The following is a 14,581-nucleotide window of genomic DNA, read 5'->3' as shown; positions in this document are numbered from 1 at the left end:
AATGCTAAAGTGGAAACATATGATGTAGCTAGATACGAGCCAGTAGTCATGAACTTGGAGCCCTGCAGCCATTGGGGAGTGGGAACAGAAGCACCAGCGTTCAACCAAGTCCCCTGGCAGCCCTGGGGCAGCAGGGACTAGGTGGCATCTGGGCCTGTCATTGCAGCTTGGCCAGCAGGCCTGTCTCTGGGGTGAGGTGAAGCTCCCTTAGGTGGCACTCAATGTTCACGTCACCCACTGATGAGAAGCTGCACACCAGCTGCCCTCAGTGTGCTCTTTGCCAAGAATCCTTACAAGCAGGAAAAACAAATGTGGAAAACTATGAAGAAAAAGGATGGAGACACAGGGTCAGGTCTGATACCCAGCTGGCCCTTCCTTTAGGAATGGCTTTGCAGCCCAGCTGTGGGGGTAGGGTGGGGGGGATGGACCAGGGCAGCAGGCTGCCTCGGGAACAGAGCTGCCAGGCCTGAGGTTGTGCCCTCCTGAGTGGCCACCGCCAGCATCTGACAGGTGGAGGTCAAAAGCCTGACTGCTTTGGCTCCACCTAGGACATCCAGGCCTTCAAAATGCTCCAGAGCTCTCCTCTGGGTTGGACAAGTTTCCTTCAGCTTATTCCTGCTTCTTCACCATTTGCTTTCACAGGCATGGATTCCCTAATGAGTATCTTGTACTTCAAACCCTTTCCCACCACAGAACCCAATCTGTGATAGGTTTCGCCACTGGCTCACAAGATGACTGTCTTGGTACCCTGGAACATGCGGCAGGGTCTGACTATCCAGTGATGGGCAGAAGAGCTATAGGCTCTGACCTCATGGGGGGATATCACTTAGCGGGGGCGGCAGATATTAAATTTAAAAATATATATTTTGTACTAAGTGCCATGAGGGTCTATAGAAAGTATCCGCCCGCATCCATAATACTGACAACTGTTAGCATGCGTGTTGTGTTTTCATGTTAAAATTATGACAATGTGGGCACCTGCTCAGAAACTATCAAAATCACACTGTAAAAAAATTGTTGGTAGAACAAAATCTTGTTGACCTTATTTCATCCTTTCAAATCCGCAATCTAAGATGACCATTCAGTTGCTAACGTACTTGCCAGACTAGGTCACTGGTAAAATTAGGGGCCGGTGTAGATTTCCAGGATAGAGGCAAACGGAGACTGGTCAAGATCACTTCTCCCCCGCCCAGTGGCCACCATGCTCCTAACTAGCCCCTGTGGTCACCTGCTTCCTGTCCTGTATTAGGTTCCTGGGGTGTTTGTGATGGAGCATCATCCAGCTGAGGGACTGGGAACAGTATTTCTCCATCATGGTTTAGGAATGTGCACACAATTTCAGGCTGACCAGACTGTGGGCTCCTGGTGTCAGACTACTAGGCGAGAAGCTCTTTGGCCAGTGGGATCAGGAAGCTGGTAGGATGAATGTCTTGAGCCTCTGGTGGCTGTCATTAGCTCTGAGAATGAAGCAGACAGAACCCCTTAAAAGCTGGCTTCAGAGAAAAGCTTACAATTACAATCGGGACATTGGGACTGAAGGTTTCAAACAACAGGTCTTACTCTTGTTATTGTATAATTTTCTGGTGTCATTTCTGAAAATAAATGTACAATCAGCCCAGAGTCTCCATAATCTTTTATTTTTAGTCTCACTCTTTCCAGGAAGTGGCAGAATGAAGGCACATTCTTAGTGGTCATTTGTTAAAAAAAAAAAACCACCAAAAACTGTCCATTATTCTTGACGTTAAAAATTAAACACAATGATTAAAAAAAAATAGCATGTTACCATTTATATCACATATTTAGGATCATGTGGTTTCCAGGGTGAGTAGAATGTAGTTGTGCCTGGGAAGGAACAGAAGGCAGTGGCTGAGAAGCACGTGTCCTCATAAAACATATCTAAGTAGTACACTCAGGATGACTCATGCTAAGGATTTAGACATAATACAGTTCTTCTAGGAGGAACAACTTTAGTTTCTAAGGGACACTCACTTCTGCCATCTCAATGCCCGATTTCAAGGGTTGCAGGCTATGGACTTCTGTGCCACACTTAGGACAAGTGAAGGACATGTCAAATAAGAAGCTACTCTTCACGCAGTAGTAACAAAAGACATGCTCGCAGCCAATGGTGTGAGGCATGGTGGGCCACTCCCCACACAGAGAACACTGTCTGCCACTGGTTGCCAGCGTGCTGTTGCTGCCTGGGGCTCCGGTCAGTGGGACACACCATGAAGAGAGCTTGGCTCTCAACTTCTGGACGTTGATTAGTGGGAGGAGAAAAATTAGAAACTCGGCAAAGCCGTGCCAGAGGAGTTCCCTATTCATATACTCAAAGCCCACTTCTCGGACACTTTGGGGCTTGTGAAAGACAGAATGGATGCCCAGGAGACGTTCGGTCAAAGTTGCAAACTTGCCCCTTTGGAGGAAGATCAAGAAATTAATCAACCCGCCTAACTTCAGAAGTCCGACCACCAGATTCATGCACTGCTTGGCTTTCCTGAAGGATGCGATGTGACGGTTCCGAAACAAATCGTAGCATCGTTCTTCTAACCACTTGCCACCAATCGTACAGACAGCGTACCAGAGCTTCTGATTTCTGCTCGGTGGCTGGTAGCTCAGGTTTGGGGAAAGATCATTCTGGTACTGAATATTCAACACTGACTGTCCCACTGTGGCATTTTTAGAGTAGATGGTGAATCTCCACAAGAAAAGCCACAAGAATGCTTTCACCTCTGGTTCAAAGCGGGCTAACAGCCCTGGCTTAAATCCATGAAAGCACTGAGTAAACTGGGACCAAACGAGCTGCTCCAGGGCCTTGTTTAGTTCAAGTGCATCCAACTGGCTGATTCTTAGCACTCTGTTCGTCCGCTCTGCGTTCTCATCTCCGGAAGCCATGCCTTCTCTGAAGGTCTCTAGGAAGAAGTACAATCAGAAACCATCACTGACGGAGCAGTTTCTCAGAGCTACCTAAAATGCTGTCTCCTGGGCTACAACCCTCATTTTGCCCCAAAACTTAACTCCCTCCCCTCCAACACAAAAAGAAAACATCATCGAACAGTCCCGATCTTGTACTGTCTTCCCAACTTAGAGCTGGAAAACTGTGACACAACAGGTGACAACGGACAGAGACAGGAATCCTGTGAAACCCTTGCCTCGCGCTAGCCAAGAGCTGTAGGGAAGGAAACGGGTCAGCGGGTCAGGACAGAGTCGCCCTTCTTTTTTTATCCGTTCATGACCCTATCCCCTCCCAGCCTTTTCTCATTCTGGCTGCTCTGAGCTCCCCACTGGATGACGTCTACTGTTTGTCTTCCCTTTTGCCTCCTTCAGTGCCTGTCCCACACTGCGGTACTTTGAAAACACAAGCCTTCCCAAGTTGACCCCCAAGGCTGCTTTCCTCATGCTTCACCCTCTAGTTATAAAGTGCTCCCTTCTCTTGTTCACTACTGGACATTTGTTGTCTTTCCCTTCACCTGGAACAATCTGCTCCCATTCTCTAACTGGAAAACTCACATTGCCTGGAAACCTCATAGACAGAGGAGTCTGGTGGGCCATAGTCCATGGGGTTGCAAAAGAGGCGGAAGTGACTTAGTGACTAAACAACTAAGTTTTTAAGTACTAGCTTAGGGACCACTTCTTCTAATTTAGTTGCCTCTCTAGCTGTTTCTTTAGCTCTCTGTCCTTTCTCTTTCATGATTTTATGTCCCTACTGTATATAAACTACTTTGCAATTGTCGATTTCCTCCACTGGATGATAAACCCTGTAGCAAAGACTGAGTCTTTTTACAGTTGATTCTAAGCAAATAGCCCAGTTCTTGGTTTAGAGAATGCTTCCCACAAATTCAAGATGAGTGGAACAAGAAACAGGATGAAAGTCTGGAGTGGGTGAGTGGTAGAAAATACAAATTCCTACCCAATAACCTTTCAAACGATTTTGAGTTACCACATCTTGACTGCTGATCGCCACATCTTTCAACATATTTTTGTTGCTCACCAGCTTTTCCCCAAGCAATGTGTCAGAAGCCTGTGATAAAATGGGAGAATACAGTCTCAACCCTTGTGGAGATCATAATCAAGTGACTGGGAAGAGGGAGGAAGCAAGAGTGTACTGCTGCTGCTGCTGCTAAGTCACTTCAGTAATGTCCGACTCTGTGCGACCCCATAGACGGCAGCCCACTAGGCTCCTCTGTCTCTGGGATTCTCCAGGCAAGAACACTGGAGTGGGTTGCCATTTCCTTCTCCAATGCATGAAAGTGAAAAGTGAAAGTAAAGTCGCTAAGTCTTGCCTGACTCTTAGCAACCCCATGGACTGCAGCCTACCAGGGTCCTCCTCCATCCATGGGATTTTCCAGGCAAGAGGACTGGAGTGGGTTGCCATTGCCTTCTCCGAGTGTACTGCAGAAAATAATAAATAGGCAATTACAAGATGTGAAAGGTGATGTGCAAGGGGAACGTAAGAACATCGTGCTTACAACTAGAAGGTCCAAGAAGGCTTCACGGAAGAGGCAAGATCTTCTGAAGGTAGCCACCTGAAGGATCGGCAGTGTCAGGAGGGTAAATATAGGTAAGAAAACCACTCCTACAGAGGGAACAGCGGGTGCTGAGGATGGGAGGAGCCAGGACAAAAGATCAGGCTGGAAAGGTAAGACTGATGGTAAAAGCTGACTTTGAGGAGGCTACATTTTATCAAGAAGGTAATGGGGAGACACCACATAGCTGTAAGGAAAGAACTGATCAACTCTGCATTTTAAACAGCGTGTTCTAGCCACATGGAGAATGGATTAGAGGCTGAAAGACTGGAGGCAGAGAGACCAATTAAGATGATTGTTAACATGATTTAGTGAGAAACTAATGATGGTCTAAATTAGAAGGGTATCAGTGGGGATGGAGAAAAATAGGTACCTTTGAAAGCTTTGAGGTGGAAGGATGGACACGACTCAGTGAGAAGTAAGCCAAGAATAACTGACTTGAGTAATGGTGTGGATGGTAGTCCAATTCTCTGAAATAGGAAACATATGCAGAGATATAGGTTTGAAGGGAAAGATAATAAATCTGGGCAGTTTTAGAGAGCTGAGGCTCCTATGAGACAGCTAAGTGGAAAAGCTCAGTAGGAAGTTCTGAGGATATATGGGAGAGATATTTGGGGAGGAGATTTTGTGTGAGCCCCTCCGATGGGACTGATCTATTTTAAATCTACTTGATCTATTTAAATGCTAAGATCAGGAAGACAGTCGTCTAAAGATAGGTCGGTCCTGCCCATTCACAGCACATCCAACTTTCTTTGTACAATATAATCTTATTCCCCTGGTTTCCTTCTCCAGTCACTGTAGCGTTTCATGGTTCATGATCACTGCCATCACCAACCTTTGACCTTTCAAAGCTTTCTCTGCTGGGGTCTGTGTATCACAGTCCTGTTGTCTCTCTGTGCTTGTAGTCTAGTGGCCTTTACACCTGAGCATTAATCACCATCACATGCAGGACTTGTTAGACTGTGCCCCTCAGTTCCAGAGTTTCTGATGTCCTCTGGAATGGGCACCAATAATTTGCATTTCTAGCAAGTTCCCTGGTGATGTTGCGAATGACTGGGCTAGTCCATTTCCAGGCAAAACTCCAGTACTTTGGCCACCTGATGCAAAGAGCCAACTCACTGAAAGAGACCCTGATGTATTTAAGAAACATAATTAAGAAAAAAAGAAAAAAAAAAACACAACTAAAACAGTATTTAAAAAAACCTCATAGGCAAATCAAAATCTGTAAAATTATTTGTTCAGATTTACCAAATCATCTCTTACTTCACTGACCCCAGGATAAAGTACAGACTTCTTAGATTCTAGCCCAATTCTGTGTCCTTCTTTTTAACCATATAACCAGTTATTCACTGAAGAGTTTATTTTACTTCTAAAAGACTTTTTTGTTGTGGACAATTTTTTAAAGTCTTTATTGAGTTCGTTACATTATTGCTTCTGTTTTATGTTCTGGTTGTTTTTTTTTTTTTTTGGCTGAGAGGCCTGTGGGATCTTAGCTTCGTGACCAGGGATGGAACTGCACTCCCTGGGCTGGATGACGGCAAAGGTTTAACCACTAGACGACCAGGAAAAACCAAAGAAATTTTAACTGACTCTCTTTTGGTCCTGCCTCTATGCCTTTTCTCACGTACTTGGAATACTTACCTTCTCTACCATCTCCTCCTGCCACCCTCAAGTACACTGCAATCCTATTTCAACATTCTGCTTCACAATTCTCTCCCCAATTCCCACTGTCACTATTTTTAACTATCACAGCAACTGTCTGTGCCATGTGCTTGAGTCCTCACTCTAGTTGTCTGAATACACCTTTCCCTAACTTAACCATAAACTAGTCAAGGGAAACTACCTCATAGCTGCTTCTCAAGGTACCTGCCATCCACAGAGACTGATACCTAACTCACTTTTCCTCATGCAAAATTCTATAATCATTCAGGATAGGTGAAATTATGGTATATACAATTCCTCTACTGTGAGTCTGGACAACTCGTCATGTTTCCCAGGTTTTGTATCCTGTGGTCAACAAGACAAAGGAAGTTCTCTTATTTGTCAAAGTACTCTTGAAAAGCTCAGGCTGTACTGGACATCAACTTCAACACTTCAGCCTTCTCCCGTCACCCCATCCCTGCCCCCAGTACTGAACCGGATGGATTGGTAATTTTTTTCAGTTGCGTGCTCAGTTTCTGAGTAGTGTTCAACTCTTTGTGAGCCCACAGATTCCCATCAGGCTCTTCTGTGGAATTTTCCAGGCAAGAATACTAGAGTGGGCTGCCATTTCCTTCTTCGTTTCAGTTGCGTAGCAGATGAAATTTATGGCATGTGTTAAGGGCACCAGTTGTGCCAACTTATGTATCTTCAGATGTTAGAGTCACAATCAGTTCTTGGTAATCTTTACAGAACTTACTGCAAAGATGCGCCAGCTGTAGTAGTTGCTCAGTAAAGGTCTGTTGAACTCATATGTGGTGGAGTGAGTAGTTTGGTAGTGAATCAATGTTCAGATGGAACACTGCTGATAAACTGGAGTCTGAGGGCAGCTCTCTCTTCTCAGGTTCCTTACTTGTATACAGGAAGAAACTGGTCAGAGAGACTGGCTTCTGACAGGAGTCACTAATCTCAAATCCCTCATTTCTGGAGGAATCATACTTAAGTACAGTTAGCAAAGACAGGAATTTTTAATGGCTGCCAGGAAGGAAGACTTAACACACTCTCTAACCAATCCAATATTTAACAATCCTTATCATCAGAAAATTCTCTTATACCTTCTGTTACAGTTTAACTTTTTTTTTTTCCTTCCTCTTCTTCACCCCAGGCCTGGCTTCGGTGAAGATTAAGAACAGTTGGGCCCGATCTCTCTACAGAAGACTCTTTACTAGAGCAAAAGACTATTATTAAACTGTTCTTCCAGGAAAATAATTTGTTTCTTTTTTTTTGTTTTGTTTTAGGTTTCAGTATCCAACATGTTAGTCATTTCTGTGACTTCTTTTCATTGTAAACACAGAACAGGCATTGTCTATTACCCATCACAGTGTGTTAAAGTAGGAGCATAGCCTTCCTATTGCTCTGTCATCCTGTTCAGGCAACTGGGACAGAGTAGAAAGACTAGGTTTAAAATCAGATAGACTCGGGCTCCAGCTCCAGCTTGGTCTCTTGGCTGCTAAGTCATCTTAAAAAAATCATTAGCAGTAGATTATTCTAAGAGTTGGAAATGAATGGCTACCTGGCTACCTCAAGATGTTGCTGAGATTAAAGCAGACAATGTTGTGTAAGTGGTTTGGAAACAGGCAGGCAGTACATTATTGCTACTTTGGCTAGAGATGAGCTTTAGAAGAAAAAGACTCGGCTGATTTTGCCAAATCTCATTTCAAAAGACTGAAATCTTCATTATTACTCATCTAATGCCTCAAGCTGGGCTGGAAGAAGCACAAGCTGGAATCAAGATTGCCGGGAGAAATATCAGTAACCTCAGATATGCAGATGACACCACCCTTAGGGCAGAAAGTGAAGAAGAACTAAAAAGCCTCTTGATGAAAGTGAAAGTGGAGAGTGAAAAAGTTGGCTTAAAGCTCAACATTCAGAAAATGAAGATCATCGCATCTGGTCCCATCACTTCATGGGAAATAGATGGGGAAACAGTGTCAGACTTTATTTTTCTGGGCTCCAAAATCACTGCAGATGGTGATTGCAGACATGAAATTAAAAGACGCTTACTCCTTGGAAGGAAAGTTATGACCAACCTAGACAACATATTAAAAAGCAGAGACATTACTTTGCCAACAAAGGTCCGTTTAGTCAAGGCTATGGTTTTTCCAGTAGTCATGTATGGATGTGAGAGTTGGACTGTGAAGAAAGCTGCGAGCCAAAGAATTGATGCTTTTGAACTGTGGTGTTGGAGAAGACTCTTGAGAGTCCCTTGGACTGCAAGGAGATCCAACCAGTCCATTCTAGAGGAGATCAGTCCTGGGTGTTCTTTGGAAGCAATGATGCTGAAGCTGAAACTCCAGTACTTGGGCCACCTGATGCGAAGAGCTGACTCATTGGAAAAGACTCTGATGCTGGGGGGGATTGGGGGCAGGAGGAGAAGGGGAAGACAGAGGATGAGATGGCTGGATGGCATCACCAACTCGATGGATGTGAGTTTGAGTGAACTCCAGGAGTTTGTGATGGACAGGGAGGCCTGGCGTGCTACAATTCATGGGGTTGCAGAGTCGGACATGACTGAGCGACTGAACTGAACTGAATGCCTCAACCAACCTGTGGTAAAAGGATTCCCACCCCCGTCCCTCCAGGAAATACTGCTACACCATTAAAATATAAATTCTGGCAGTTACACAGTGAACATTATGTCACTGTGAGGTGGGCATGTGTGGGGGTCAGATGGGAAGGGGCAGAAATGTGGTCCAGTGGAACTCATGCATCATATCAGAGGAGATGCTGGAGTGGGCATCCTGAGAGCATGGGGGGATCCCAGAGTGACCTGCTCTCTCGGCTGTCTCACCTCCATCCACATGGCTCTGCCTGTTTATCCGGAAGCAAAGAAACCTCTCCAGAATGCACACTGAGAGCATCTAACTCGAGTGTGCTTCACCAAACAGGGCCTGGTACAGGCAGTCTGAGAAAAGCATCCAACCTTGGTTTACCATCAACATGCTCCGTTCAGTTCCTCCTCCTCTCCCCTCCTCTTTCTAGCAGGTACAGTTATTCTAGGATATTGGCTTTAGAGAAGGGCACTGCTCAGGAGTAGAAGAAACTGATGAGATCGAGTAACTACAAGTTTAATTCATCTGATTATGGAACTTCTTCCCTCCACTGATGGACAATAATATTTGGCTGAAGTAGGTGTAGGACACAGAAAAAAATGCCATAAGTGCCTTTAGATCACATAAAGTTATTCTCAATCTAATGGAAGAAGATTGGTTTTCAGTGAATTCTAAATCTGACAGATTGCTACTCAATTTAATATTTACTGAGTGCCCACAAAATGCCTGGCATTCTCTTACATTTCAGGGGTTCAATCCAAATAACTCTTAGTTAACTTCCTTTTAGTAAGGCATTTCTAAAGAAATAGGACTTTACAATAATCAAGACTAGCCACTGATCTGTGAAGAAAAGAATGGATCTCAAAATACGAAAACACTATGAAGGATCACAAAACTCCCTGGGGCAGAAAAGAGAAAACTTGGATTTAATACCATACAAAGTGCAGAAATATGCAAGCACTGACCCCAGCCATGGTCCACCTGGGAAACACGGGGAGATGGGTTTCAACGGGAGCTGCATCCTTATGAATCCCCACTAACATGGTTGCACTTGTTCGGAAGTAAAGAAAGAAGTTGTCTGCTATGACCAGAGCAGAATGGCTTGGCAGGAGAGACTGGCTGAAGAGTTGCTGCCGCTGCTTTAACCCCCTGCAAAAAAGACTCTGTTTTAAGGAAATTGGTTTTGTAGCCATGAGTAATCACTGAACAGAAGGGACTTAACAGGACATAAATTTTAAAAGATTAACCTGATTGCAGAGTTTAAGAAAAGGAAAACTGCAATTCTGAAGGACCAGTTCCAGCAGTTGGCCCCCAACCTTTCTGGCACAAAGGACCAGTTATGCAGAAGAGCTTTTCCACGGATGGGAGTGGGGATGGTTCAGGGGGCAATGCAAGTGATGGGGAAGGATGAGGAGCAGCGGCAGATGCAGCCTCACTGTTCACCCCTCCGCTCACCTCCTGCTGTGCGGCTGGGTTCCTAACAGGCCGCAGACTGGTACCAGTTGGTGGCCCAGGGGTTGGGGACTCCTGAGTCACACGACTCCTGTGACCATTCAAGGACCTTAACTGAGGTGTTGATTAATAACGTTCTGAACAAGTCTTAGTAAGTTGACCTGCTTCACTGACAACTATGAAAATTAGAAAGATTACAGTATCCTCATGTTTTTGAATCAAAAATCTCCAACTCTTCTGGAAACCAGTGCTTTCCTGACTCTGCTACACTTATTGCTATCCAAGGCCTACTACTGGTCGGTCTACTTCTACTTTCAAAAATTTAAATATTAAAAATTGTATTATTATTGGTTCTTGTAGGTTGGTATTTAGTTTCACAAAAGCAGCTCAAACGTAAATGGTTTAAAAAAATACAAACTAATTTTTTTTTTTTAAAGTTGGGATTGTTTTGAATTGAAACAAATATCATCAGATTTAATTCAAATTGATTTTTCCAGAAACACAAAATCTGGTGATGCTTTTTCCTGCTCTGCAATGACATCTCCTTCTTTTAATGCACAATCCTATCAATCTCTCCCTCTCCATCCCCCGTTTCCTTGACTATACTAAGATTCTGAAAAGCTAACCCAGGGAAAACATTTATGGCCATGCAAAAAGACTTATAAAAACAATTAAAAGTAAAATTGGCACTAAATAACTTCACGTTCAGTGAAGGATACTACTATGTTAAGGACATGTGAAGAAGATGCTTAAGGCAAAATCAAGACCAGATAAAAAGTATAGCATCTACGAGGGTTACTGTGATTAACTTGTCACATAAATATGTTTAAGACAAAATGATTGAGCACTATAAAACTATTAAAAAGGTCTCCTGCTGACATTTTATCACTAGACATGTCACACTGCTTTTCTTTCACAGGGAAAAAACAACTGAAAATTCGTTTACTGAGAGCAGCGATATATAACCTTATCCCTTAAATAACTCATGCTTTCCTTTTAAGCTTTTCATTCCCCAAATAAAACTTTGTCATCTATATTGCATTCCAAAACGAAGGACTTTTTATCTCAGTACAGTGGGAAGAATTTCTCAGGACGTCTTCCAGCCCTTTTATTGAGTATTGTACAAATTATGAATGAATATATTTTATTTAAAAACATGTTATTGACAGAAATCTATCAATAATAATGTGGGTATTGTCAAGGGCCTGTCAATATTAATGTAATTATGATTAAGGGCATAACATGGATTTTTAGCTATAATACCAAGTAACATCTCCGGCATTACTGCTATCAATAAACACATTATTATTGACCTGTTTCAAGATGCTCAGTACTAGATGTATTACCATTAGGCATGTTTGTCAATGCATACTGCTGACAAAAATTCTACATTTAAATTTACAGTCTTTGCAAACTTTGTCAGCAGAAACATGTGATTCCCAAGCAATCGCTAACATTTCAAATCCATCCACACAGTCTCTGCCAGGCTATTCTTTTCCAGACCCACAATCATCAACTGATTTTCAGTACAACAATGTTGCTGCCACACGGTCTTAAGGGTTCTGGTGATATAAATGGATGAGACCATTTCTGCCTTTTAGTTGTGTCTTTTTTTTAATCTTAAGTGGCATTTCACATTAGGAGGTTATACGAATAGTTCTACAACCTGAGATCTTAAGCTTTGAACCTCTACCCTACTATTTTATTTCCTTTGTGTAGTCAGATAGATTTACTGTCCATTGTATTGGAATCAATACTAATAAATGGGACATGCATCAAAGAGAGATTTTAACAGGACGTTGATTCCCAGAACGCACTGCAAAGATGAGCAAAAGAGGAAAAAACCAATGGCGGGGACCCATTAGACCCTTGTGACCTCTGGCACTGTGAACAGGCCTAGAAATCAACAACTGTAAGTTCAAATCCCACTTCTGCCATAGCCTTGCTAAGTGACATGTCACTGCTGTTTCGTTCATCTCGTTCATCAAATATAAACGAAGTCCTGATAGCTTATAGGTATCTGATGATATAAACCCCAACTGTGCTCATTTGGCGGAGAAGGCAATGGCACCCGACTCTGGTACTCTTTCCTGGAAAATCCCATGGGCGGAGGAGCCTGGTAGGCTGCAGTCCACAGGGTTGCTACAAGTCGGACACGACTGAGCGACTTCACTTTCACTTTTATGCATTGGAGAAGGAAATGGCAACCCACTCCAGTGTTGCCTGGAGAATCCCAGGGACGGCGGAGCCTGTTGGGCTGCTGTCTATGGGGTCGCACAGAGTCAAACACGACTGAAGAGACTTAGCAGCAGCAGCAGCAGTGGGTATGTAACAGAATGTCTCTACAATGTATCCTAAGGATACACTTCCAAATAGCACATATTTTTCAAACACATGAACCACGGTAAGTTATTCTTTTTATTTGGAGAATTGGGAATTCAACTCAAAGACTAAAATCTCCACCACTATAATCAGTCTTACACAATTGAGCACCTTACCTATTTCACTTACGATATATTTACTCAGGTATCTAGAAGTAACACAAACTTTTTTTTTTTAAACCTGGGGACGGAATCTCCCATTACTTTGGCCTTTCTTCACAAATACATTTTAAGCATGGCACTCATCCTCTCAGAAAACTGATACTTTTGAGTCTTTGAGGGAGAAAGCACACTGTGGAAACAAAGAGCAAATGTCTGAGTGAACACAGGGCAGGAGACTTAAGCTGGTTCCGATTAGTTCTATATTCTGGTTCACCAACAGGCTGTGTGACTCTGGGCAAGTCATTTGACTACACTATACTCTTCAGCAGTTAAAAAAAAGTCTTATAAAAAGTCTACCTCTCTAGAATCATCATGGGAATTATTTTAGAAAACCCTGGAAGAGAAGATAAAAAGTAAAAGTACAGTCATTTCCAACTGTAGTAAGGGTTAATGTCAAACATGAGTAAGGAAAAGGCTAAAGAAAGTAGAGACATCAGAACAGTAGCACCCATGAGACAGACTCAATCCTCACAGAAAAAATACAGCGAAGCCTGACGGAAGACAAACCCAAACGATTTGGGAGTTTACAACTGTAGTAAACCTATACTACTTACTTCCTGGATATGGAGTGCTAATAAGCGACCACTACAGCTAAGTACCCTTTGCAAAAAAATCAAATATTAAATTATTTAATCCTTACAATGTTATGAAAGAGGTTCTTCTGGTATTTTGTTTTAAAGCAAGGAAACTGAAGCACAGGGAGATGACTTGCGTGAAATAACACAAGGAGGAATGGTGGGGCCATGCTCTACACCAGCCTCCTCTATGGACAGGTGATGGCAGACCTCAAAGATGAACATAAACCCCTTAGGATGTCACTGCAGGACATGCAGATGGGGCTGTTGAAGAGACTAAGTACGAAGTGATGAAGAGCACCGGTATGAACTTCAGCAAAAAACTGTAATCCAAGGATGAACAAACAAAAGACATGGGAAACTTAAGAGAGCGACTAGACCTTCAAGTACTCTATAAATTTGGAGAAAGGTTTTAGGATCTAACTGCCTAAGAAGACAATTCTAAATGACCTCAAGATTATTGGAACACAGGTTTAATTGCACATTTTATGGAACACGAGAGAATATGAAAACAGCCACAAGGGAACAGAGGTATCAGCAACGGAAGAGGAGAAAGTACCACGGGATACATACTCTGAAGAAGGCACTAGATGTTTTCTTTACAGTTTCATGACACAGTCAATGTTATGTCCACTTTAAGAAGTCAAAAATTAAGAGGGGTCTGATAACGTGCTTAAGGTCAAGCTGGCGATTTAGTAAATGCTAGAAAAATGGTGGAACATACAAAAGGAAGTCAGTATAGATATTTGCTAAGCTTGGATCAAATTCAACATCACAGAACTAAAAACAAAATTTTTTCTCTCAAGATAATTTTGAAGACCAGACTGCCAGTCAAGCTCTCAGGACTGTAGATGGGAGAAGAAATTCAAGGAAGCTGGTAAAGTTTCCCACGTTGCCTGGAATTCACCTTACCTACTTTCCCTGCCTTTCCATGTGGTCAGAGAACCATTTGAAGAAACTGAATGTCAAAAATTAACCAAAGGAATATGGGGGTGAGAAAAGGAGGTGCAAACAAATATTATGACCACACGTAATATGGGAAGTAAAGGCAATGCTAACTCACATGACCCTGGAAAGGAACAGGTGTGCATAATCAAAATGGAATTACTCTAGAGCTCTTTTTTTTTTTTTTTTAAGGTTTTAATAGTTAAAAAGAAAGAAAAGATAATTTGGATGAAATTTTATCTCATGTTATTGACAAACAGGTAAAAAAGAAGAGCTCTGCAAAAAAAAAAAAA

The 14,581-nt window shown here is 42.8% G+C and overlaps 1 protein-coding gene across 3 annotated transcripts in view; it reads right to left on the bottom strand.

Moving 5' to 3' along the window:
- Positions 1 to 1,618: 1,618 nt before the first annotated feature.
- PEX2 (peroxisomal biogenesis factor 2) overlaps positions 1,619 to 14,581 on the bottom strand; it is a 15,602-nt gene continuing 2,639 nt past the window's right edge. The window contains exons 2-4 of one of the 3 annotated variants that reach the window (XM_010833633.1): positions 4,897 to 4,993; positions 3,908 to 4,018; positions 1,619 to 2,907 (exon numbers count right to left, since the gene is read on the bottom strand). In XM_010833633.1, coding sequence (XP_010831935.1) covers positions 1,975 to 2,907; positions 3,908 to 3,973 — 999 coding nt within the window. In that variant the 5' untranslated portion in view covers positions 3,974 to 4,018; positions 4,897 to 4,993 and the 3' untranslated portion in view covers positions 1,619 to 1,974. The remainder of the gene's footprint in view (positions 2,908 to 3,907; positions 4,019 to 4,896; positions 4,994 to 14,581) is intronic. The other 2 variants (XM_010833632.1, XM_010833634.1) reach the window with 2 other exon arrangements.

The sequence above is a fragment of the Bison bison genome, unplaced genomic scaffold (genome assembly GCF_000754665.1).
Source record: "Bison bison bison isolate TAMUID 2011002044 unplaced genomic scaffold, Bison_UMD1.0 scf7180017863818, whole genome shotgun sequence".
NCBI classification, from domain to species: Eukaryota; Metazoa; Chordata; class Mammalia; order Artiodactyla; family Bovidae; genus Bison; species Bison bison.
Note: the sequence above shows the minus strand (reverse complement) of the source record. Positions and strands in the feature narration are given on the sequence as shown.